Consider the following 26775-nt stretch of genomic DNA (forward strand, 5'->3'; position numbering starts at 1 on the left):
TGACCTTTTTTTAGGTGCGAGTTTACCTTTGGGAAGTGCTCTGGAGGTTCTTGTTGGTCCCACCGCTGAGCTGGTTGTCACCAGTTGTCATATACAACCCACTTTTTGTCACCATGCTTAAAAACGATGATTTCTTTGGTTTTCAGTCAGCTCATGGAACACCCACTTATCGAGCTTTTTCACCTTTCCAATTTGCTTCAAATGCCAAATGACTATAGAATGGTTGACACTGAGTTCTTTGGCAACTTCTCATGTAGTTGTAAGAGGATCAGCTTTGATGATTGCTCTCAGTTGGTCGTTATCAACTTCTGATGGCCGGCCTCTACACTCCTCATCTTTGAGGCTCTCATCTCCTTTGCAAATCTTCTTGAACCACCACAGCACTGGACGTTCGTTAGCGGTTCCTGCACCAAATGCGTTGCTGATGTTGCGAGTTGTCTCCACTGCCTTACGACCCACTTGGAACTCAAATAAGAAAATCACTCGAATTTGCTTTCTGTCTAGTGTCATTTCCGTAGTCTAAAATAAATATAAAATGAATGGCAAGGAATGAGTCAGTAGCAAAAATAAATAAAATAAAATATACAATAAAATAACCCAAACAAAAAAACACACACCCATAGAAAGTGAGAAAAGCACATTCAAATGATGCATAACATAACCACATTTATTTAAGAATGTATGCCAATATAAAACGGTAAATTTCAACAATGCAAAAACCGCAATTCGTTTTGCAGCAAGAAAACAGATAGAAAAATGTCCGCGCTGTCCTGGATCAGCTGTCTCTGATCCAAACGTAAAGAGGGAGAAGGTGATAGGTTGCGTGTGCCCGACCGCCGGGCAGCTCCTCGCAGTGCGGCGCAAAGCACAAAGCTGCGCGCCCCGGGCGGCTCTGCTGGGGGCTGCTGCTGCCGCCGTCCCCAGGGGTCAGCGCGGGGCGGGGGCGCCCCGCAGACCCGCACCTCCGCCCCCTGCGGAGAGGTGCGGTGGTGGGACGGGGCGGCCGAGGCCGCGGTGTCCCCCTCTCCGCCCGGCCCGGCGGCAGCAACGAAACGGGCTGGAAGCGCCGCTCCGCGCAGCTGCTCCTGACTTTTGCCGGCGCTCAGCTGCGCCGCGGTTCCTCCCGGGAAGCAAAGTCGGGGCTGTGCCTTCGCCCCCGGCGGCGGCGTGTGCCCTCGGGGGCTTCCGGCTCCTCTTCCCTGTTTCTTTCCACTTTTTTTTTTTTAATTTCTTTTGCGGGGAATGATGGGGAAGAGGCGAGAAAGCGCGAAGGGACGTGCGTGGTACAGCCCTTGTTGCACCTCGTCCCCGCTGGAGCGGGGGGCTTAGGACAACACCCGCTCTCCCAAGAAATGGCCCCAGCACCGCGGGAGGGACAGGACGGGACGGGATGGGATGGGATGGGACCGGCCATCGCAAGGTAAGTCACCGGCACCAGGGCGCGCGAACGGGGTGTCCTCCGCACCCTCTCCCGAGCCCCGTCGTGGCCGCGGTGTCAGGCAGGGGAGTGCTATATAGCAAACTTTATTTCCAGTACTATTTTTTCACATGGTGAGTTGGTTCTAGCGGTAAAGTTGCAATGAACACTTGCTATATAACTTTATTTTGCTAAGCTGATTTTAGTACATATTTACATGGTGTTTGTCCATCTTTTCACTCTTAGTTTTTCATGGCTTGTCTCAGCTGAGTTTGAAATAATACATGCTTGGGAAACACTGGGTTTTTTTCAGATTCTAAAGAATCTGGCCCACAGCAGTCTAGACAAGTCTTTGAAAGGCAGCTGGGACTTCCAAAGAGTTAATTATCAGTCACAAGTGGTCCTATTGCCAGAAAAGTGAATAATGACCACTTAGAATTAGTAAGTTATTTTCTTTCTTCAATACCTAGTTTCAATAAGGGCCCCTGTTTTATTCTGCCCTGCAGACCTTATGTTGCTCACTTGAGTGCTGTGGCTCTTGCACTCCCAAGTGTGATGACAGTGCATTGAATATGGCTTTAAAGAAAGCAGGGTGAAGGAGGATAGCAGAGTACCCCTGGCACTTCAGAGCTAAGAGAAGGCACAAAACCAATCTGAAAACTAATCACTTGTGCTCTGCATTATTCTAGCTATTGCCAGGCAAGTAAACCACCATGAAAATAGCCCTGTGCAAACTGGAGGCACACCTGGGGTTGCAGAGCTTCCAGGTTATGAGCCTGATGGGTAATAAACCTCATAAGAGCTTCTAAGTGTGGTTGCAAATGTCTTATTCCCAGTGTGGTAACCCCAGTCCTGGGTGTGAACAGGGCAAGAATCCTGGTCCCTGTGATGCCCATGAGTGCATTATCACCAGCCCTTTCAGCAGGGTGGGTTTGGAGCAATACTTTGGTGTGGTGCTTTCCCTGCACGCCCACTTCTTGCGATGACTTACTTTAAGCCACAGTTTCTTTTCTTATTACGCTAAAGCAGTTATGAAACTCAGTAATTAAGAATATCATTTACCCTTCTTGTAAACATCTTTTTTGGTGCCGGGTTAGGCAATATGGGGGGATTAATGATTAATTTCTTGACTTTGTGAATTCTGATCCCAAAGTTTAGCTTCCCGTTTTAAATTTAAATTATGATAATGCTAAAAAGTAGTTGGTGAATTTGTGTTGCATGCATGTGCTTTATTCTCTTGTATCAAATAAATCCTTAAACAGTGATAAAGAAAAGACAACTGAAGTCACTGAAGTGGAGACAGCCATGGAAAAGGCTGATGTAGTAGCTGCTGTGAGGCCTGCAGCACAGGATGAGAGTTCTGGGCTATCCCCAGAAACTGGAGGGCAGAATGACTTACCAGCTTGAGAGGCATCCCCTGCTGTGGAGGAAGCACAACAGGAACCTGCTGCTTATGCAGGAGTTTCTGCTAATTCAGAAGCTGCTGCGGTGCAAGGTTAACTTCAGATAGCAGTTTTTGCGTGTGTATGTGTTGTGGATTCTAAAACTCTCCCTTTTGCTGCAGAAGGGTAAGAACAAATGACAATATTCCTAACAGAGTTTCTCCTGCAGTGAAAACTAATTCAGGTGTCACCTTGTAATATCATGAGCATAAGGTAATTACATTTATTAAATCAGTGTCTCTAAAAGCATGCTGCCTGTGGCATCAGAGCTACTGTCTAAAACTAGTGTTTTAAGCTCTGCCTGACCCACGTCTGTTTTTTGACTGGTGGTGGTGGTAAGATGCCGTTCTATTTACACAGCATGCTGTTTCCCTTGATCACTGGCCAGGGGTGCAAGATGGGGAGATGATCTCTCTCATCTGCACCCTCTGGTCTCAGGAACCTGGGGGCAAAGCATTGCTGGCTATTGCAGAGCACGGGTGATGGTTCATAGACTCTGTGCCACATTCTTTTCAATGTGCAGGCAGCTGCGTGCCTCTCAGTGAGCTCCCGGGAAGCATCTCTGAGCTGATGTATCACCAGGATACAGGACTGGTATGAATTGAAACATTTAGAAGAGGCTCAGCTAAAAGAATTGTGAGAGCAAATCGATTGCATACTTTGGGGCAAATTTATGGGGAATCTATGTAGAACAGGAAGAGGGGAAATTCGGGAGAATATCTTTTTACCAAAAGAATCTGTTTACACCGGTGTGTGGTTGGCAACTTAGGTGCTGTTACTGGATCTGCATTTTCTGGCTTTAAATTACTTTGTACTTCACCATTGCCTTAGCCTAGGCTGAACTGGGATAAAGCAATAAGAAACTCAGGCCTCTGTTGTGCTTCATTAGTTTTTGAAATGGGCCATCAGCATTGCTAGTCTTCAGGACTCCAAGCTCTGCTCTTTGCCCCTTAAATGAGATTATCTTTTTCGTTCTGTTTTGTTTTCCCAGAAAAGATGGAGAGTGATGTTTTCTGCACAGATCTCTTTCCTTTTGATTTGTTGTTCTGTTGAAGGAGGTTTGTGCAAGCTGGCTTTCCACTGCCAGCAGCAGTATCCTGGCCAGGACCAGCAACCACTAGCAGCTTTTGGAATCCCAGGCATCTGCTTTAATACGTTTTATTTGGTAGGATGATGTTCGTGACCCTGGCAGGAAAGTTTAATTTATCTGGATGCCTTATTGATGACTGTCCAATTAAACTAAGCTTTGTGACAAGTTTAGCTGTAGTGGTCCAGAAATGTGATCTTTGCCATTATCTCAGGAAACCACTTCGTGAAGATCAACAGCTTTTCTGACAGTATTTCTGTCAGAATCTTCATGAAAGTAGAGTTAGGTTTTGTTTCCCTCAGACTCTCAGAGCCGTTTTAGAGACCATTAAACCTCCTACTTCCTCCAGCTCCGAGCTGTGAGGAAAGGGGTGTTGGTGGTGGTGCCTTGTGGGGAGGAGGTGCATGGGCGGCCGGGGAAGGGGCTCAGTGGACTACTGAGTGTAGGTCTCCTGAGACCCCCTTTTTCTTCTCTAGCAGAGCAGGGAACCTCTGGGGCAGTAGCAGGTGCTTAGAGAAGCCAGCAATGGTGTGGTTCAAGTTGCTCCGTGGAAAGAGTGAGAAGCTTTCTGTGCCTAAATAAATCTGCCTGACTTCTTTGTTTCTCAGTTACAATTCCCGAGTAACACTCACTTCTGTTCTAGATTGGTGCTTGGCAATATAAACTCATGGAAATAGCTGGTCTAGCTACTTCAAATGGTGCTGAAAATGCTGGGAGAGAAAAAGCAAATAATCGTGAAAGGAGACCTTCACACAGACCCCATGTTTCCAGCCAGTGGTACTTGTATAGTTTTGGATTGTTGTAGCCTACTTGCCCAATTCAGAGGCGAAATATCTCAGTTGAGACCTGAGGTGAGTGTTAAGGTATAAAAGACAGCAGTTTGTTTGAGTACTACAGAAGAGGTGTTCTGTGTGCCTCAGTTGTGTTTTCTGACAGGAATGTGAAATCCCAATAGCACAGGTATGTGAACTAGAATAGACAGGTAAGTTGGGATGCAGCTGTCCTAATTGGAATATTTTCTGCCCCTTCTGAATGTCTGGGATGCCTGTGACATTCCAAAAAGGGCTGGCAGATGTGCTGCACAATCCACAGGGGACCTGTTTCCTTCTGGAATAGTAGTTGGAAACCAGGCAAGATCTCTTCCTCAAGGGAGGTCTGTCTGGTGAGACATGGCAATTGCTCCACCCCAGGTGTATGAAAAGGGAAAAGACTCATCAGTTTTTAAATGTATTTTCTTCATGACAGGCTGCCGAAGCCAGTTAACTGAGCCAGCCTGTTGCTAGTTTCATGGAAGAACTAACAAAAATGTAGTTCAGACCTTACTTTTCAAAGAGATCATGTTGTGTCTTCTACTTCTTTTTTGATAAATTGTATCAAGAACATAAAAAACTGTATTGGTCATGATTATAAGAGATTGTTTTATAGCTTTATACACAGAAAAGTGCTGGTGCTCTGTGGGGATGACCATAAAGGCACCATCCGATTCGTACCTGGACCACAGGATCCCTGGGAACAGGGAGCAGCACAAGGCATGTTCCATCTGGGGTGTCTTTGGTGGCTTAGGCTCTTTTTGGCACTTCAATGCTGTAGATCTGTGAACAGCCTGACTTTTGTTGTAAGGCCACATCCAGAAAGGTGAGAAAAAGAAAGGTAAGAAGGTAAGAACTTCCCCAACAACTTAAGATCATTGGGGGTGCAAAAAAGGGAACATTATTTTATTAAAAGGATTTGTATAGCTAAATTAATATTTAACAACTGTTTTCCTGAAGTGATTGACACTATACTGTATGTCTAACGGTTACAGCTTGCCAACTTTTTAAATGAGTGCATGTTTGGAAGCACTGCCAATCTAAGCTGTGGCTTTCCTGGTGAATTTCAGTTTACCTCTGTAGATAGATCTGGTTTCTTCCTCTTGCTTCCTTTTTTTTTTTTTTCCTTCTTTGTCTGCAAATCTTAAACATTCCTCTTCCCTAGTGGAGTTTTCCAAAGTCTAACTAAAATGTGCTCTCATCATCCTCAGCATACTTAAATTTAAAACGAAAGTTTTACTTTATCAGAAAGTATTCCGTGTCTCAAAGCTGTCATGTTCAGGGATTCAATGTGAAACAGAGTGGCACCAAAGTTGGGAGGAACTGAAGTTTAGGGTCATGGCAATGGGAGGAAGGTAAAGGAAGGGACACCGGGGGGACGGGTTTTGATGTGACACAGGGCGGAACCAAAGTTCAGGATCACGGGGGTGAGTGGGAAGGTAAGAGAGGACACTGGGGGAAGGGATTTGAGGTAGTACCAGGCGGAACCGAAGTTGGGTGGAACCGAAGTTCATGGTCACGGGGGTGGGGAGGGGGGGCGGGCGGCGCGCACCGGGGGAAGATTTCAATGTGACACTTGGCGGAACCAAAGTTGGCCGGAACCAAAGTTGAGAGTCACGGTGGCATACGGGGAAGGGAGAGGAGAGAGCACCGAGGAAAGTGAGGGGCAGAATAGAGGGGACACCGAGGCACCGCCTGGTGGGGGGCGCGGGTAGAGGTGGTGGTCGAGGAGACCCAGGTGTCCGAGGGGAAGGTAGAGGAGGGGACACCAGGGGAACGTGAAGCAGGTGAATGTGGGATTGTGAATTCTTGTGAGGGTCTTCCTAGTTTTTTTTCTTCCTGTTTTCCGTTTTTTGTTATTCTTTTTTTCCTTCTCTTTTTTTTTTTATTTTTTTACTATTTTTCCTTTTTTTCTTTTTACTCTGTTTTCTCTTTTTCCCTTCCTTCCTTTTTCTTATTCTTTTTCCTCCCTTTTTATTTATTTTTTTTTTAATTTTTTTCCTAGTTTTTTTCTTCCTTTCCTAGTTTTTTAGCGCCTTCCTGGTTTCCAGTGTCATCTGATGGGTGAAGTGTTACTCTTGTGTGCAGGTTTGGAACATGAGGGTCCACTGCATTTTCCACTGGAGCTCCAAATCTCAGAGACCAGGTCGGGGTGCAGACTCTCAGGACAACCCCGTGTCTCATGTAGAATAAAATTCTTTGTGCTGTGTGTATATGTGCATGTGTGTGTGTGTATGCGTGAGCTCTGCACAGGAGCAGCCTGGCCCCGTGTGCCGAAAGATGAGCCAGTGGGGAAGAAGATGGCCTGGCTGGAACAAAAGAAGACTTTATGACCTTTGGAAGAAGGTGCAGGATACTCAGGAGGAATACAAGGATGCTGTGAAATTAGGTAGCCTTCAGAATCTGAATTGGATCCTACTTCCTCCAGCAGCAGCAGCCACACAGGGAGTAGTTCTGATGATGATCCACCAAGGAAAAGTAAGGAGTGTGGAAGGGTCTAGAACCGTTTAGTGAACATTAACGCTCTTCAAAGATGTTTTGAAGCACATGGTTGCCAAACAGTTTAACTGATCAACATTTCTACTGCTAAAGCTTTCTAAATGTTTTGCATAGGATGTGAGAGGTATTAAATTGCATATGAGACTTACTGAAAGAGTATTTTTGTGATTTATCCTTTTATGAAAAGTTTACTTTTTTAGTTCAAAAATCTAGTGTCAGATTTGTTTCTGTGAGTAACCTGGATGCTTACATTCTGGCAAGCAAAAGCTTTTTATTGCAGCTCATCATGTGCACCATGTACTACTACTCTGTTGATGAGAGCTTAATCTGCACTTAAAAAATCCTCTAAACTGTCAGAAGCTGCTGGCTGCAGAGCCCTGTCATTGCTGAACCTGAGTGCAAAACATTGCACACGGATGACCATCCATCTCCCTGTTAACAAGTGTATTATACGCTGCTGAGCTTTTTTCCTGCTGATGCTTCCAGGTTGAGTCTTAGCTGCAACATCAGACTTCAAGCAGTGTTCCTCTGTTAATGATCAATATCCTACTCGTGCTGTGCAGAGGCTTTAGTCCTTTCAACTCGTCTGTTTCCTTAGCTCATGTATTTGTAGAGTTTCCTGAGACACACGGTGTCTCTGGCAGCGGTGTCTGTGAAAGAAAGAGGAGCAGGGCACAGTGGAAGAATTCTCACTGATGCTGCTTAGGAGTTTCATCTTTGTGCCTTTTTTTTGTGTGTGAATTAAATGTATCCTAGTGAGAAAAGGGCTTGAGTGGGTGTTTTTCAGAACTCCATTAGCTTTCCATACAGAGTATGGTCAGTAAAATCATGTAAATAGTAGTAACAAGCAAAAACGGGCACTATTTTCAAGGAGATGGGAAAAAGGCTATTTTCACTGGATGCTCAATAGGAAAAGGAGTCACCTTTAAATAACAGTCCCAAAGGAAAGTGTTTCCCTCTTGATATTTTTGCAAAAAAAATAAGTTGTGTAATGCAAGATTAACCAATCTGTGGTGTTTGCCACGTGGTGACTGGCACTATAGTCTGCATTATAATCAGTCCATTATTTGCATGTAGTAGTGTGTACGTGTCTGAAAATCTGACATGGAAGAAGCAAGTTAGTGAAGAAAAAAAAAGCAAAATGCAGACATACTGCAAAACAATTACTGCTGGTTGCAAATTGAAAGTGATTTGTTCTTTTGGTGGATTGAAGCAGTTGGCATTAGAATTTTGATTGGTGATGCAGTCATTGGAGTGCCCTTTTTTTGGAGAGGGGGCATCACATGTGGAAGAATTCTTACATGTCTGGGTTCAGATGCAATATAGTAACTAAACTATTTCTTATATTTTTAATGGAAAAATTAGTGTCTAGAATTACTTTAGAATAAACTGTATTTATTTAAACATTTGCAATATCTATGTTGTGTGTTTTGGTCTGTAATCATTACTGTGTTTCACAGAACACTCTGCAGACTGTAAATAAAACTACCAGAAAATGATCATCCCGCTCTGATCTGCACTGATGCAGCTTCACCTGGAGCACTGTGTGCAGTTCTGGGCACCACAAGATAAAAAGGATATAAAGCTGGTGTGAATCTCAGGGTTGTCATATGCAGGGATAGGAGTTAGTTAGACTTAATGATCCTTGTGGGTCCCATTCAACTCAGGACAGTCTATGATTCTATGATAAGATGCTTCTGTTTTGGACTGGACTCGAAACTTTGCCCTGATTTTCAGTTTAGTGGATTATTTGTGGAGGGACAGAAGCGAACCCTGGAACCATGCATGTCCCTCCTGAAGCTCTGTGGAAGGCTCTGCTGGGGTTGGGAAGAGTGTTGGAGACTATATCAAACCGAAGCAGATCCCTAAACCTGGTGCTTTTAAAACTCTGTAACTTTTACTGTATACAGTGTTAAAAAGAGAAGGTGTCCAGGTTTTGCTATGCTGAACTTTGTAATCTCTTGCAAACAGAGGTGAGTACTTGTTTGGATCATACGTCATTGTATTTACATGCATTTTCCAATTTTATGGAAAAAATTATTCTGGGTTTAATTGCTAGAAGCAAACACTGGGGAAAAAGCATTTCTAATCAGTGACCACTCAACAAGTGGTTTCCTCATGAGCTGACCAAAAATCAAAAGAATTGTCATTTTGAAGTGTTGTTTTCTCTTATTCTGTGCAACAACGACCCATTTCTTGAAAGGATTGTGACATGCGACGAAAAGTCTGTTGTATATGACAACAACCGGCAATGACCAGCCCAGTGGTTGGACCAAGAAGAACCTCCAAAGCACTTCCCAAAGGCAAACTTGTACCAAAAAAAGGTCACGGTCACTGTTCGGTGGGTCTGCTGCTGATCTGATAGACTACAGCTTTCTGAATCCTCGTGAAACCATGACAACTGAGAAGTCAGCTCAGCAAATGGATGAGATGCATCAAAAACTCCTGTTGACAGCTGCAGGCACTGCAAAGGCCCCATTCTTCTTCACGACAACATCTGACCGCAGGTTGCACAACCGACAATTCAAAAGTTGAGCACACGGGGCTACAAAGTTTTGCCTCATGCGCCACATTCACCTGAGCTCTAACCAACCGACTGCCCCTTCTTCAAGCACCTTGACAACTTTTTGCAGGGAAAACACTTCCACAACCAGCAGGATCCAGAAAATGCTTTCCAAGAGTTCACCAAATCCCGAAGCTGGGATTTTTATGCTACAGGAGTAAACAAACTTACTTCTCATTGGCAAAACTGTGTTGATTGTAATGGTTCCAATTTTGATTAATAAAGATGCGTTTGAGCCTAGTTATGATGATTGAAAATTCATGCTCCAAAACTGCAATTACTTTTGCACCAACCTAATAATACTGCAGGTATTTCCTGTGTGGATTTTTCTACTACTAGATATGAAAGTCTTATTTATAAGGAACTTGGATAAAAACACACTGTCTGGCACCTCTGTAAATGTTTAATGAAAGTACTTCATTGTCAAGTAAACTTGTTTCCTCAACTTACATGAAAGTCAAAGTTATCTGAACTGTGTAACTGTCACTCCATCCTCCCTCTCCAGCCATAAGCACACAAAACTTACAGTCATTTACTCATATATTTTAAAAATACTTAGTTTTCTAAAATCAGTTAATTATACAACATGTTGCATCTCAAACTATTGCATACCACAAAACATAGTGTATCCATTCATGCATTTTTCAGTATCAGCTCTCAGGACGAGTTAATTTGAACCTCCCTGAAGGGTCAGGTATAAACCAGTTTTCCCAGAGATCAGTGTGAACACTGGGGTAGTCCCAAGGCTTGTATCTCCCATTCCAATGAAGTAATTTAGCTTCTTGAAGAAAATGCTCTGAGTAACGGGTATCAGGACTCCAGCCTGTGTGGGTACATTAAAAAAAAAAAAAAAAAAAAAAGGCAGTTTTTAATAACGGAAGGCACTATAGAGTGAGGGAAATTCAGTTATGTTTTTCAAGAGGCTCATTAGTATGGTTTTATCTGTTCACAGACAACTTGTTCTACGATAGACTGGCTTTTTTCAGCTTCATGCCACTCTGATGCAGAATCAGAAAAAAGTCTCAGCAAGTTTCCTCTCTCTTAACGCTTTTAACATCTTGGCATAGCCAGGCTTGAAAAAATAAAAATCCTTTTACTATTCATTTTACTATACCAGCTAAGCCGTTCCCTTTTTCCCAGGATAATTCACCATTCCCAGGTGAATGGTAACAACATCCTCCAGAATGCTGACTGCACAAATGCTGCCAGGCATCCCTTCTTCTTCCACTGTGCTTACTAGAAGTATCTTGATATTTTTCAGCCTCTGTGACTCTATTCAGATCTTTCATATATTCTTTCCATAGTTTATGACTATAGGTTAGCTGGTCTTCAAACATGTAACTTTGTCCTTGATATTTTTCTTTTCTTTTTTTTTTGTCCAATTTAATGACTCTTAGGATTTGGGTTTTTCTTGTGGGGGTGCAACTATCTTGTTTTCTTACCCTTTAAGATATTTGTGTAATGGGGAACCCCTACATTCTGCCCTGCCCTGAAGAAAGCAGGACTAATGAGTGTTGGGGAAGCAGGGGTCTAAGGTATGAAGTTATGCATTGAGATAAAGCAATGCGAGATCCTGTATTGGAATCTTAACAAACCTCTCACTTTATTTCATTCCAGCTGCAAACAGTGTGAAGTTAAACTTACCAAGATGCCTTATGTGCCACATAGGATTAATAGTGGAATACTTTCCATGAAATACAATCAGCATTGGAGAGGTTGCCACACCTCCGCCAAGGGTGCTGCTGTAGAGGTTTTCCCTGCAAAAGGAAAACAAACAGAGAAAATGCAGAAAATGTTCAAAACTTCAATCAGAGAGTCTTTAGTACAAAAGTCAGGAGTATTCTTGCAAAATTCAAACTAATTTTGAACAGACCAGCTTCCAGGATACTCCTCCCTAAAGCTGTTAATTGATTGTATTTGCAACTCCAATTCCTGTTGCTACCAAGCAAAGTGGGAGTCTGACCCAACATGAAGCCAGTTCCCTCTACACACGCCTATAGTCTGCAAGGCTGACAAAGTTTACAATAGAAAAAAAGCTGCTAATATAAAGGAATCAAACATATTTCAGCCTGGCTTTAGAAAATTTACATTTCCCCGTGCTTCATTCCCTCTCTACTTCTTCCTCCCTGCCCCCCACCGCAAGCTTCTAGACCCATAAATTAGCTTCAAATCAGACTTGTCAAAGTCTGATTAGTATAAACTAACATATAAAGGATATCAGTTTCCTATTATTTTTGTGATAAGTCCAGGGCTAGATAAAGCCAAATCACTGTAAGGAGAGACACTAGGATGTAGCAGGGAGATGTCTGGCCACAGTGCTTGAGCCCAGGCTGGCCATGTGGCACATGGGCAAAGCCACCCCACCAGTGGGACACTGTGCTGCTGCCAACCCAACAAGGAGAAAATCTGGGAAGCACCAGGAGATGCTCAGAGGCTACAGAACAAAACCAAAATCATAACCTCCCCGCAAAATGGAGTTTCAACTGCTAAGCAATTTTTTTACCTTAATTTCAAAATCCAGCTAAAAGGTACATGAATGTGTTACTAATTTATAAAATCAACTTTATAGATAAAATTTGCAGTAAGATTAATGGAGTTTTTCCAAACTGTTAAAAAGCACAGCAATAACTTGTCAGGGTATGTTACATAAGCAGAGTAAGAAAAAGCACCATTTGGCTTTTCATTCCTTCACAGGTGTCACTTGTGTCTCTGCTTATTTATGAAACTAACAAGTCATGGACACAGTCCAACAGCACAAGCTTTTCAGTTTCAATTAAGCCTTAACTCAATTTAAATTCAGTTCTCTGCAGAGAAAGAAAGTAAATGTCAAGTTTGCAAATACAGGTTAACAGTGAACTAACATCAAAAAGAGAAAAGCGATTGTTTCACTGTGTCATGACTTATTCATGGCCAATGCCAAAAAGATATCTTTCATGTCAAATTTTGTTCATCTATAGAGAAAGAAGTGTTTTCGATTGGTATTAAAGAAATATGGTGTCCAGTTAAAGTTTGGCTAACATTGCAACAGGAGCAACTCCACACAAACAAGGAAACATTCACCCTTCTTTAAGCCAACCTCAGGAAGGGAATATCTTAAGTGGCTTGACCCCAGCTGAGGTTGGTCACCCAAACCAAGAACCACGTGTTCTTAGTGTCCCTAAGGATTAAGCGTGGTTTGTGATCAAACGCAAGACTAAAATTCCAATGGCCATTTCCTGGTACACAATTGGTCAGATTTAAGCAGATGTAAATTCTGGAACATGAGTTACCTTGCTTTTTGAGATCTCAAAGAAAGAATGCTTGGAGTTAAAAACTTAAGAGCTTTTAAACGGAAAATTAAAATGTAAACTCAGTATTAAAGTGCAAAGCACAATTTCTACACATACTCTACATTTCTTTGCATCCACTTTTCCAACTGCTTTGTAATGCGTTGATGTTTCCATTCAGTCATGTTAGCAACAATTACTCCAGGATTAAAGGAGCAGGTGCTGGGGCTGATGCCAAGATCTCTAATTGCTTGCTTTCTGTAGTCCAGGAATCCCATGTACGTGTTCTAAGAAATAAAAGTAATTTTTTTTAAAAAAAAGTATGTTTATCCCCTATGAATCTCTATAAAGATAAGTGTAAATGCATCTCTCAACCACTCACATGGAGACTAGATCAGTGCTCCCAAAGCTGAGTTTCTAGATGATGGTTACCTGTTTGGATTTCCATATGACACAAGGCTGAAAGGCAGGATATTTCTGCCAACTAAATTAATTTTTCCACAGTATTGTTTCATAGGAGTTTGATAAGGCTCTTCCCTCACCACGTGTCTTTCTGTAGCTTACTCTAAATGATACAGCATCATGCTTGCACAGCTGTAAAGCTAGAGGGACTAAATGACAATTCTGGGGAACTCAGCTCAGGAATTAGCCTTCAAATACTATTTTCCTGAGTTTTGTTCCTATTTTGACTACTACAAATCATATATTCTGTCTTGATTAGATGTTCCTTTAAGTGCTTATGACCTACTGACAGCAGAATACCAAACATAGTTTAGTAGGATCCAAAGAGCAATGGAGATTTAAATTATTACAGGAAACAACTCTGCATAATGCTATACCATTACAGAGTTACTAAAAAAAAAAATTCTTAATTACCCATAAAACTATTTTAAAACTATCAGAAAAACCCCTATACATTTTCCCCAAAATTAAAAAGTCATCTTACATTTGTGGGTAAACACATTCCTGATTTGAATTCCAAAATTGCATCTTACCTGCATCCCTACACTTCTAACCATTTCATGGGTAGAAGGTAAATCACAATCATCTGAAAAAGCTGCAGCATGTCCAGGAGCTAACTTAGTATCGTAGAGTTCCTGGATGTCACCTGGTTACAGAAGGTCAAAAGCATAAGAAGAAACCTACTTTAGTGCTACAGAGTTGAAAGGCTAACTTCTATGCTCATACATTAATTACAAACACACCAATTCTAGGGGATAGCCTGGATATTAATGAAGGCTGAATCTTGTAATATGGTACAATTTTCAAATTTGAGTCCTGTACCTGGATGTCTAAGGCCTGTCTTTAGAGATTATCATCAGCATTCAATACATCCATATTCTGTTCTGAATGTCCAAAATCAGCTATAGCAGAAGCTAACTACACTTTCCAGAAGCCTGGTTACAGAGTTTGGCATTCATAGAGCTTGCCTTTGGAGGGGGAGGGCACAGGCAATTTTTCTGAGCCTCAAGTCCCACAAAAGTGCCACTTTAATCTCCTGCACAGACCAGGTTTTTCCTGGTGTTACTGTGTTTATACCTCCTAGTAAGATACCTGGATTCCCAGCACTGGCCAGACGAAATGTGCCTGTCACCCTTGACCATTCCTGCTGGCTTCACAGACCACCCAACTGCTTCCCGGTGGAGGGAAATAACATAACGCGTGGTATCTCACTCATCATCTGACCAGCAGGTACCCGGGATGTACCAGAACAGCTTCGGGGCAAGTGGAAAACACAGCGTGGTCACAGTGATTGAGTGTGTCTGCATCAAAAGCCCCCTCCTATAGCCACCAGTTTTGCTACTGGGCACAGGGCCAGTCACAAGCTGAATTATCTTGGAAGGCCACATACAGCCCAATAGCCTGAGGTGAGCTCATTAAAAGACTAATAAGGGAAAACATTCTCCACAGTGGAACTGCTATTTCGGAAATAAGCAGATATTATTTATTTGTCTGAACTCATCAGCTGGTTGGAAAACCTGGGTTAGGATTCAGGTCCCACCAAGAAATAGAATTTGAATTAATGGGACACTTAATCGTTGAAGATGAACATGTCTTACTAGGTATTTTCTCCCAATTTGAAATAGTTTCTGCTTTTCAAGAGAAAAGCAGACCAAAAAAAAAAAAAAAAAAAAAATCAAACTATTCTGGTCTGACACCCAATGTTCAGTATTGTTTCATTCTTACTACTTTGCAGAAAACAAGGCACAACAAATAAATGATCCCAAAGCTAAATCCCCAAAACCCCATTCACTCCTTACCCTGCCAGAAGTCTCATCCCCAGTGCAAAGACATCTGACAGAGAGCACAGTCTTACATTAGAACTAAGACACGGGGAGCAGCTGCCAGAACAGGCTCCTGCCCTCCCCCTCGCTCCCACACATCCATCTTTATTTCCCTCTTGTGGGCCCTATGATTGTGTGGCTCAAGGCTGAGCAAGTTAGGCTGGCTGAAGTGAGAGAGAGAAAAGAAATTTTAAAAAAAAAAAGTTTGGGTCCTTTTTTTGCAGCATTAGTTTTCTGCCAGGTCAACCAGCTGAATCAGCTTATTCTGCAGCTGCACAACTGTCGATATGACACAAGTAACAGGAGGTGCCTGGGGACAGGAGAGGCCACTTCCAGCAGCAACGGCCTGCCATGAGCTGTAATGCGAAACTGCACCATGAGCCTGTGGCTCCAGGAACACCATCAGCTGACATAAGCTGACACCCCAAATGCAAGAGAAAGCCCTACCTCCCCTCATTTCTTAGCCACACCACCTTGACCCCTACCAGGGAACTAATGAAGGCTGAAAGTAATCCTGTTCCTGGTCAGTGCATGCACAGGTAAAAGGAGGGATAGCAAGGGAAGTGGTGGGCTCAGCTTAAAGTGCTCTTTAAACTGGAGCGTAAATGAAGACATTAAGAATCTTTCAAAGAGCTAAATATTGCTGTTATCTGTTGATGACAGTCAAAACAACAAAACTAAAAAGCAGAGATAACAACTGGAAAAACACATATTGAAGAACTGTTACACGAAGTCCATTGCAAATTAAAATGAGACAGGCAGAGCAGATTCATCATATTTTAGAAAGCAGCTAACAGTGGCCCCTTTAAGTGCAGATGTTCTGAAATCTGCCACTAAAGGGACAAAACTATAGAAAGGTGCAGAGAAGCACTGGAGAATAAAAGTATACTTGTTCACATGTAAATTCACTGATCTTAAAGTTCTTACAGCAGAGATTAATTTAGGCAAAAAAAAAGTTTATTATAATCAGTCCTTTCCAAAGGAAATTTTCATCAGAACATGTTTAATGTTTAACAAGGATAGGTAAAATGGTTTTGTTGTCCCTGTGTACTGGGCCTGTCTAGGATATAGTTAATTTTCTTCATAGCAGCTCGTATGGTGCTAGGCTTTATATTTTTGACCAAAAAGGTCCTGATAGGACACTAATGTTCTGGCTTTTGCTGAATAGTGTTTGCACAGCATCAAGGCCTTCTCTGTTTTTCACTCTGCTCAACCCTGCCCAGTGAACAGAATGGGGGGTGCACAATAGGTTGGCAGGGACACAAACGGACAGATGACCCATGCTGACCAAAGAGAGATTCCAGACCACACAACGTCATGCTCAGCAATAGAAGGGAAAAGAGATTTTGGGGGCATTAGCCAGTTTTTACTTGGGAACTAGCCAGCCATCAGTCTGCCCACCACAGGTGGTGAGTGATTGATCCTCTAATTAGATTTCTTTGTACGGAATTTTAACCCTCTTATTTGAGTAAATTCCTCTTGCTCTCAAGAAGGGCAATTCTGGATAAGGAACTGGTAATATCTGTGGGAATTCAAATACTAGAGGGAAGTGCATGTTACATACGTAACAATAAATACTGTAGCATGTAAGTGAAATCTCCATCTTTCAACAAATGACCAAATTCAATTAAAGTTAAACCCATACATAGAATTTTGATCAACTATTCAAAAGATATATGGAGCAAAGTTGTTTTTCAGACTTTCCCTTAAATAAACAGATTATTTGTAGTTTTCCTGAGTGCAACACTTAAGCAGTTGCCTCAATTTCCACTATAACTCATATTTCCAAATGACTGTAAAAGCTGCAATAACTTTGATTTTAATTCTGCTAGAAACTGCTTTTTGGATGACAGCTTACCTTGAACAATGATATCATCATCCAAGTATATTACTTTCTCATGTTTCTGGATAAGCAAAGGAAGATAAAATCGAACGAAGTTCAGCTATAAAACAGAAAAAAAAAAAAGACTAAATGGCAAAGTTGTTTAATGTAGTAGTCTCACGTTTCTGTCTCTATTAACAATCACTTCTAATTTCTCCCTTAATTGAGCACTTGCCAGCAATCATTTGCTTCCTCCCAGCTTTACCAGTATCTTTACTAGTATCTTGAACCCATTATTAATCCCTATTTTATTTACTATGGCCCTAACAAAGCAGTCCAAAACAGCTGCCTCTTCACAGAATTGTTTAGGTTGGAAGGGGCCTCTTGAGATCATCTTGTACCAATCTCTCTTCTCAAGCAGGGTCCACCCAAGCAGGCTGCCAGGGACCATGCCCAGCTGGGTTTTGAGTATGTCCAGAGATGGAGACTCAACAGCTTCTCTGGGCAACCTGCTCCGGTGTTTGACCACACCCCCCATTTAAAAAAAAAAAAACACACGTTTTTCTTGCATCCAGAGAGAATTTTATGTATTTTATTTTGTGACCGTTGCCTTTTGTCCATTCCCTCTAGTATTTAAACACATTGCTAAGATCCTCCTAAGCCTTCTCTTCTCCAGGCTGAACAACCTCAATTCTCTCAACTTCTCCTCGTATAAAAGATACTCCAGTCCCTTAATCACCTTTGCAGCCCTGTCTTGACTCGCCCCAGTAAGCCCATATCTTTCTCATACTGCGGAGTTTAGAACTGGACACAGCACTCCAGATGGAGCCTCACCAGTGGTGGGTAAAGAGGAAGGATCACCTTCCTGGACCTGCTGGCAATGCCCTTCCTAATGCATTTTTACAACATACATCATAAAAACCACTTTAATAGTGTCTACTCTAAAGGAATGATTTGACTGATGCCACAGATGCGGGATAACAACACCTATAGCCGCAACAAAGAACACAGCAGAGGGAAAGGGGACTGAGAATATAAAACCAAACATACTGATTCAGACATTTTTGCCCAACACCTGCTTTCAGCGTGGTCCTAAGCAGATGCTCAGTGAAAAATAAGAATCCAGCAAGCATCCAGAAAAGTTGCTCCAAGTATTCTCCTAGCTTTCAGCTGTTTTCAGCTCAAGGGATTTCCTGAACCGGCTGTGATCTGCCTAAATATAAACATCAGTCCTCACTGAATCCCTGTCAATTTTTATTTTCATAAGCACTTACAGCAAGGAATTCTAGAGGTTTATTCCTCATTGCATGAAAAACATGCAGCATTTCCTGTTTGTTCTGTGACTCCTACTAATTTAATCTAATGGCCATTAGTTCTTGCATTGCCAGAGACAGTGAGCAACCACCCCCTGTCCAGTCCTCCATGCCACTCAGTTCTGGAGACCTCTACTATTTTCAGGATAGAAGTAACATCTCCAGGCTGAACAGTTTCAACCCACTGATTCCTTTCATGAAATCTTTTCGATGTATTAGAAATGTCAAAGACTCAGAGAACAGACCTGAACATTTTCTGGTGGTGCTGTATCTCTTTCAGATAAGGGGATGAAGATTGCACATAGTATTCTGGATTTAGGAAAACCATGGATTTGTATGGTGGTATAATTATGTTCTCTATTTTGATCCATAGTCCTTTCCTAATAATTTCTAACACCTGATTTGCCTTTACTGACAGACAGTAATATTTAGATTAGTCATTAGTCTCTGAATTCACTTTGGACATGAAGAGAATGCAGCCAACTCAGCATCATGAAGGCACAAAAAACACTACTAGATCTTCCCTCTAATAATATGTTGATATATTCTTAAAGATATGACACATTCAAGTTACCAAGTTTATGCCACCAAATAACAAGGTCTCAGCAAGACACGTAAGTTGCAAAGAGCTTGTTATAGTACACTTTTCCTTCTTGAGTGAGGACTTACCATTTGAACTCAATGTGGCTGCTCTGGCTTACACCTCCCTGTACAATGGCACAGAAGTCTAGGACATTTTAAAGCTGGTAACAAGCGTTAAAAACCCTGACAATTTGTTACGTGGTGTTCATTTACTCACAGGCTGCAGTAGCTCAGGACGTGATGCATCTTGTCTAATTTTTCCTTTTAGTACCATAGGGTTGAATTCTACAACCTTAAATTTTATTTCTTTCAGTTTGGAATTTTCAATCCATTTTCTGTGATAAAAAAGAAGCAATAAAAGAAATATTGAGTGTGTGGCAAGTACTTCCAGTGTTAAAGTTCACAGACTCATAGGAGAAAAGAAACCTTGGAAGCTCACTTAATCTATTCTCTCCCAAGACAGAATCACTTATGTCAACAGCTTTTGCACACAGACATTTGTTTAACCTGTTCTTCAAAAAAGAAACACACAAAAAACCCAACCAATCAAGAAAGCAAAAAACAACACCCAAAAAAATCAAAGCAAACCCCCCCCACACCAATGCCAAAACCAAAGACTCCACATGTTGCCCAAACAACTCATGTTTCACAATTGCTAGTACTAAATGCTATTTTTCTAGGCTTTCTTGTTATAGTTAAAGACCATATTTTATTATCCTATCTACTGTGCCTTTAAAGCAGAGGTTAGTTTTCTCCCTTTCACAGTCTTGCATCCTTCAAGATGACTGCCACATCACATCCCAGCTACACTTTCTTTAAACTAATTTTTTTTCATTATTTTGTCAGATTTCTTGACACCATTGCTTATTGTTCTTCACGGACTTCTCTTCTAAGTCCTTCTTGAAGACACCTAAAACTAAACACACTTTTTCTGATGCATTAGTAACATCAGGAAGATCAGAAAAAGTTTCCTCATATCTCCTGTAGTCATATATGTCAACACGTATAGCCACCATGACACATGCTTGCTCTTTTTCTTTAACTGGTGTGGTCAGTGATCAGTCATAATTCTGCAATTTTCCAAATGACTGCTACCAATCTCCTGCTTTATCCTGAGCCAGTACAATCAGCTACTCCGATCTAAATTTCATCACATTTTACAGTACATTTTTCAAGTTCATCATGATCAGTTTGTCTTGTACTATTCCTCAATGTATCTGCTGTCCTTTTCAGCGTCATGCCAATTGCAGACACATAAAGAACATTCTCCATTCTATTATCTAGGTTACTCATGAACTGGATTAGAAAAGCTCCCTGTGGAACCCCACTCATTACATCTTTTTCACTTTGACACAAATTGTGGGTACACAGGCTACAGAAGTGCAGTAGCCAGAGGTGAGAACTGCTAAGAAATCTGCTTTAATTTTGGTTCACACCTTCACCCTCTTTTAGACAACATTTGGGCTCCTATTTGTAACCTTTAATACACCTCCTTACTTGAAATTAAACAGCAAGCTTTTCTAAGTGCAGAGCCACAAAGTGGGACTGTGCCAAGTAAGCATGTGTATACTTACCTTACCAGAGACACTTCTGCAGCCAATCTACAAAAGGCAGATAGGCACAGGTATGGGCATGGTCTGGCTATTTCACACCCCTTTACATGAGTCAGTGCCTTGCGTAGGGCAAAACGGTCCTTTTTGCTACACGTGGAGAATCCTGGGGACTGTTACTGATAGCACTACCTCAATAAAAGGGAGAAACACTCCCCTGAAAAGTCTTCGCCCAAGCTAAGGAGCACAACAACCTGGTCCTAAATCCAGCATGAAACAATATAAGGCTGGTATATACCGAATATGCGGGATGGTAGTCTTCAGCCCAACTATGTAGAACAAAACATCAGCCTCTGTGTTGCTGTAGATGCTACTGATTGCTGCTACAGTTGCACCCATTCTGCCTGCAGCAGCGCAGATTACAACTGGGATTTCTTCTTCTATTTCCTCAGGACTCTCCAAATCAACTACAAGAAACAAAACTATGCATTACAACAAGAAACAAAACTATGCATTACAACAAGAAAATTAAGAATCTTTTTATATCAGATCTGGGTCACAGGAATGAGTATGTAGTTCCATAAGCAGTGGAATCATACCATAATCACCCCATTTCCTTACCACATCCTACATACATCCATATCTGGCAAGAACACAGCACGAGCTGTCGCTAATCCAGAACTACATGCAGGTTGACTGGACTGTTGGATGCCTCCAAAGAGAATATATAACAGAGTTCTCGGCATCTTCTACTCAGCAGGGGCACAATTCAGCCTGTCCTCCTTGTAGCTGCTTATTCACATGAAACCTGGAGAAGTTTGAATACCTTTGAGACTTCTACTTCTCAGTTATATTTAGAACAAATTGAACAATAGGTTCCAAAATTGTCAAAGGAAGGAGGTAAGGGGAAGAAATGGTGCAATTCCATGAGCTTCACTTCTTTGGGAAGCAGGCTAGAAAGGAAGAGTGCAAAATTTTGTACTAGCAGGAAGTTGCTAATGTCAAAAAGAAAAGTCTAAACAACACTGAATCAGTTCACATTACTGCTAAGTAAGATTTTTACTCCTAGCACTGATTAACTTATAGAACTTACAGGGATATACTTAGACTGGTTAACACACAACCATTAAACTTATTACAGCCCAAACAAAAATAAACTGAAAAAAATTGTTTATACCAAGACAGAGTTTGTTTATCTCAGGAACAGCGAATAAGCTACTACTACAAACATTTAATGCCAGTTCAGCTGTATCAACCCTAGCAGCTTTCTGTCACTATAGACATTTTAGCAAAAACTTATACTGTACAGCAGGTCAAGATTTGATGATCTATCTGAAATGAAAAGGTAGGACAAGTGCATTCCCAAAGGGGCAAATTCTGATCAAAGTTTATTATCACTTGACAACTCCATCACTGTTCAGCACAAATAAAGATGTGCTCCAGCTCCCATCTATATTAGTGACATCTGGATAACAATTTGAATCAGAATGACAAATATGAGTCATCACTATCAATCTCCTACTATTTTATTCAAATAACTCAGAAGTTAAAATTTCCACATCTCAGACCATATGCAACAGCACGAGTAGCTCATCTACTGCAGGACAATCAGGATTCAGTAAGACCAAAAGCACTGTTGAAATGAAGAGAGAAGGAATATAAAACAAGAATATAAATGAAACAGAACTGCAAGTCATTTACCTGTTTCATTCTTTAATGCAGATGGCACTTGGTGAACTTTGTTATATAGAATGGCACAAACAGTTAAGACAAGAAGAAACAGTAAGATCTGGTTAACTGAAACAAAACAAAGAATTTGTTAGCAATCAGTATAATAGCTAATTGTCCCAGTACCTTTAAAAAAAAGAAATCCAAGTTGCAACCATTACATATCATTATCTATATTTCCTGTGTTTATCAAATTCTCCTTTCTATTGCTATTTCATCAAGCTAAAAATATTATGTTAAAAACATAACAGTACCTCTCCTCTGTTACAATAATCTCCAACTATCTGATTTTCATGGATAATTTGCTCACTAAATCATTAAGCTCCCCATACATATGGGTTAGCCATACTAAGAAATTCACAGGTTTCTGAATTTTACTAGGAACCTCAAACTTTCTTCTCCTAGCTAGTTTGTTGTCCATTTATCACCACAAGACTTCATGAGTTAACTGTTTTTACCTAGCCCTTTCCTTCTCTCACGCTTCCCTGATAAAACTTCAAACACAGTAGAATTTTTTTTTCAATTTAAATGCAGATCTTCAAAGTGTATTTGAGCAAAACGCTAAAAATACTAGAAAAACAAACCCAGCATGCCACTGAAATCAGAAATGTGCAAAAATATTTGAAAATACAAAACCATTTTGAAACAGTTACTTTAATCAGTAAAATCAAAACAGAGCATGCAACAGCGAACACCTTACTGTATATTCTGATTTGTAGCTCCTAATACTGTCTTGTACAAGTTTAAGTTATTCAACATAAACCATGAGCAGGTACCAGGACAGGTCGGAGTACAGCAGGGAAGAAATACATTACCATCATCAATAGTTACTTTGATGACGGGAGTTGTTTTTATCAGACTACTTCATTGCTTTTGCACCACCATAAATGGTATTTAAGGTGTACAAAAGAGCAAAGAGAACAAAGTTTTGAACTATTTTAATCAAAAGGGACAACTGGCCAGAACTGGGCATGAGAATAAACTGAAGCTGGTAACATACATCACCAAACCTGCACTCATTTAAACCAGATGAGGAAGCAGCCCATTGACTTCAGAGAAATTTTGGTTGCATAACTGAAGGCACACACTGCTCTGTTTTTAGTTACTGACCCTTAAAACTGATGAGAACCCCTCAACTGCAAGTATGAACAGTATTAACGTGCAAAGTTCTGTAAAAAATACAGGTTCAGTGCTCTAGACAAAACTCACATGAAAACAGAAGCTACCATCACTCTCAGTGGGAAATTCCAGACCCTTCAGTCTCATGCAGTAAAGCAGTAATTTTAAATTAATGGGATTTACAGCAGTACTTATCTGACTTACTTAACAGCAAAAGGCTTATTTGTATACTTAAAATTAAGCATAATTTAGCAAAACTCCAACTATAAATTTGCATGCAACTGTGGCAACAGTTGCATAAGAAATTGCATTTAACATTTCTGTTCTCTTTTTAAAAACATATATTTTGAATGTTTTTAATCTCCCTTACTTTTCTTTAAAAGAGCCATGTGTCCTGTTGGATGAGAACTGTCACCTGTGGTAAAATAAAAATTTTAATTTTTTTTTTTTAAAGAGAGAGAGAAATCATTAATATCAGCAGTGAATACCTGTTAGTTATTTTGGGAACAAGGTTTTACATCATCAAATTTTCCTGTTGACTTGGTAAAACTGAACTCTACCTTTGTAAATAACTTTTTTGGAACAAATAACTACTATTCTGGGATAAAACTATTACATCTTCTAATTTAAGCTACTAATACATTGAAAAGAACAGCATTTTAATAAATTCCATTCAATCACCTACATCAGTAATAACTAAGGTTTTTAACACATGTAACATATTTTAAAGAAGTATTAAAATGCTCACTGACACAATTTGTAAATACATTTACATTTATCACAGTTTCAACATAAAACATAGTAACAATCAAAATGCTAATCTCTTGCTGGGCTATGTTCCCAAACATATAGAAATCTCATACAGAAGCATTGTCTTCAGATTCAGAAAATTTCAGAGCAATAGTGAAAATATTTTTTAACAGCAGTATCCTTCCATTAACAGTGAGGGGGGATTTTGTGCAATGTGGCTTTTATTTAAGCACATTATTTCTGATGCTGAAGAAAATGAGGTAGCTTTCCCTAAAATTGTACTTCTAAACCAGACCCAAGAGTGGCCACAATCTTATGCCTGAGGATGAAACATAATCCTTAAAGCATAGGATTATGAGAAAAATAAAATTCACTTGAATTCTGGACTCAAGAGTACTCTTTATGAAGAAAAACAAACAAACCAACAACAACATGAAACACCAGACAACAGAAACAATTACAAAAAAAGGCAAAACAATCCCCACAAACAAACAAAACACAAACAATTCAACAAAACAGAAAAAAACAGTACTAGAAGTTGGGGCAGAGCAGGGGAAGGGAAAATGCAATTACATGATCTAGCCTTTATGCTGTGGTAGCCATATATAGAACAGAAACTCATTTTTCCTGTTTCCATACATACAGATATGGACACATTACAGCATTAGTAAAGAAACATGACAGTTTATATGCATACATAAAAATGAAATGTATTCCAGCTCCTTGAGAAGACAGATGGAACAGCAAGAATTCTTGAAACCTGAGTCACAAAACTGAACACCTCTCATTGGTTAACGCTCAAATTCAGGCAGCATCCTGAATTAGTCTCGATTTTGACTAACAAATTAAATGACAATAAAATAGAAATAAAACTAAGATGTGGCTTTGTTTACAAACCACTTATATTCACATGTATTTAGGTCCCAACAGATAACTACATCGTAGTGATAGTATTTCTGAGAGAAAGTCCTTTCACATCTGCAGTACTTATGTACATTCCAGCAGCCCATTCTCTTCATATGGCATTAATTTACATAGAGAGGAAATCAAGCTTATCAGTCAGAAAAAAACCCACTGCTGAAAAAGTCCTTCTATCATGCATTATGCACAGTCTTCTTAGCCATTTAAAAAAAAGTCTACTTGTTTAGGTAAGCAGAGAGGCAACAGAACCCCCTCTTGGAGTAACTTTCTAACATCACTTTAGGGAATCGCAATCTTCCACTAATTTCCATAGAGCTGACTACTATTTTTAATTAACATTTGTAATGATGGTGACAAACAATACTAATAATCCCCGCAAGATGAAAGCTGGATAGGGACAGCTTCATGGTATCTTCAGAAATTATTAAATCAACATAAACTGAACCACAATTTAAACTTTAAAATACAAACTTGGATAGACTCTTGTGCAAGTTTGAGTTCTAAAACTACACCATTTCTAAGCCTCAGCAAATCAAATTGATTACCCACCGATTTTTAAGCAAAGAGAGGAATATATGTTTCCCTGTAAATATTTGCTCAAGTCTTTTCTGATTGTAGACATTAGTTCCTGGAACCTGGCAGTCCCTAACTCAGTTGCCAAATCTAGGAACAAAATGAGGGGCTGCAAAAGGGAAAGCTCAGAATCAGTGACATTACTACTCAGACATTTCCTGCTTAATTAGTCTTTTTACCTTCTCAAAGCAGCACAGTATTCGGGACTCCTCTCTCCTGAAGAGCTGCAGAGCTATTCACTTGGATCCTAGATAACCCACAGCTGTAAGCACTCTTGCCAAAGCTTCATTGACCACCATCCTCCTTTGAAGTCCCCCACGCAAGGGCCTTAGAGGGCACAGTAATGGTTTCAAGACTTGATTCCTTTTCCAAAGTCTTCAGAGTTTACTTTGGAGTTGTGCTGGTTTCCTTTTCTTTTTCTGCTGCTGAGGAATAGCACAGAGTCCAGACACTGCACTGGAGGAATGAGAGCCCATAAACCACTTCCAGATGTGCAGAACGACGATGCAGCCCCAGATCTGGCAAACTTGCCTCAGAGCTTCAGCTAGCAGATTGCAAACAAATCCCGTAAGACAAAAAGTCTTAAGGGGGTGGGGAAAAGAGAAGGAAACAAACCTTTCCAGAAGTTACTTCAACAGTCTGGTTGCAGGATAGGTTTCTAGTCATTATTTACAATAAATGTGAACAGATAAGTAGTGTGCAAAAGCCAAATGACATGCCAAACTCAAACTGAAAGTTGAAGTTTTTCCAGTGTCTGTTTGCAGAGCTCTTGCTAGTCAAACGCTAAGGGAAACTTGCAAAATCCAGCTCTGAACACACATTTTGACTCAAATAATCTAACTGCAGAATCTTTCAGCAGTTTTGGTTTAGATTCAAAGGGACCTTAAATCTAAGTAACCAGCAAACGCTGGTACTCTGTCTCCTAAGCGATCCTGGAATACTTTTACAGTTTTATTTCTACATAACTTCTTTTATTGAAATTCTCTCCCTCCATTCTAGGAGCCTCCCTTCTATAGGATAAAACACTGTTTTGTCACAAGACTCTCAGG

General features: G+C 40.7%; 1 protein-coding gene and 1 long non-coding RNA gene across 6 annotated transcripts; one reads left to right on the forward strand and one right to left on the reverse strand.

Moving 5' to 3' along the window:
• Positions 1-6778: 6778 nt before the first annotated feature.
• Positions 6779-10057, forward strand: LOC139825522 (uncharacterized). Its single transcript, XR_011735620.1, has 2 exons — positions 6779-7233; positions 7535-10057. It is a non-coding gene; the product is annotated as an uncharacterized lncRNA (long non-coding RNA).
• Positions 10058-10202: 145 nt separating this feature from the next.
• GLT8D2 (glycosyltransferase 8 domain containing 2) lies at positions 10203-26472 on the reverse strand. 5 transcript variants are annotated; one of them, XM_065829443.2, is made up of 10 exons: positions 25906-26445; positions 23853-23897; positions 22337-22432; positions 20934-21102; positions 19303-19420; positions 17227-17311; positions 14079-14191; positions 13204-13370; positions 11462-11574; positions 10203-10640 (listed from the first exon to the last, which is right to left on the reverse strand). In XM_065829443.2, exons 2-10 carry the CDS (start codon positions 23869-23871, stop codon positions 10468-10470), a joined length of 1053 nt encoding a protein of 350 aa, XP_065685515.1. In that variant the 5' UTR covers positions 23872-23897; positions 25906-26445; the 3' UTR covers positions 10203-10467. The 5 variants fall into 5 exon arrangements, with proteins under 5 accessions (XP_065685515.1, XP_065685518.1, XP_071654678.1 ...); XM_071798585.1 differs by having other exon boundaries at positions 10502-10640; positions 13200-13370; positions 25906-26472; XM_065829446.2 differs by lacking the exon at positions 23853-23897 and having other exon boundaries at positions 25906-26442.
• Positions 26473-26775: the final 303 nt, after the last annotated feature.

The sequence above is a fragment of the Patagioenas fasciata genome, chromosome 1 (assembly GCF_037038585.1).
Source record: "Patagioenas fasciata isolate bPatFas1 chromosome 1, bPatFas1.hap1, whole genome shotgun sequence".
In the NCBI taxonomy this organism is placed as follows: domain Eukaryota; kingdom Metazoa; phylum Chordata; class Aves; order Columbiformes; family Columbidae; genus Patagioenas; species Patagioenas fasciata.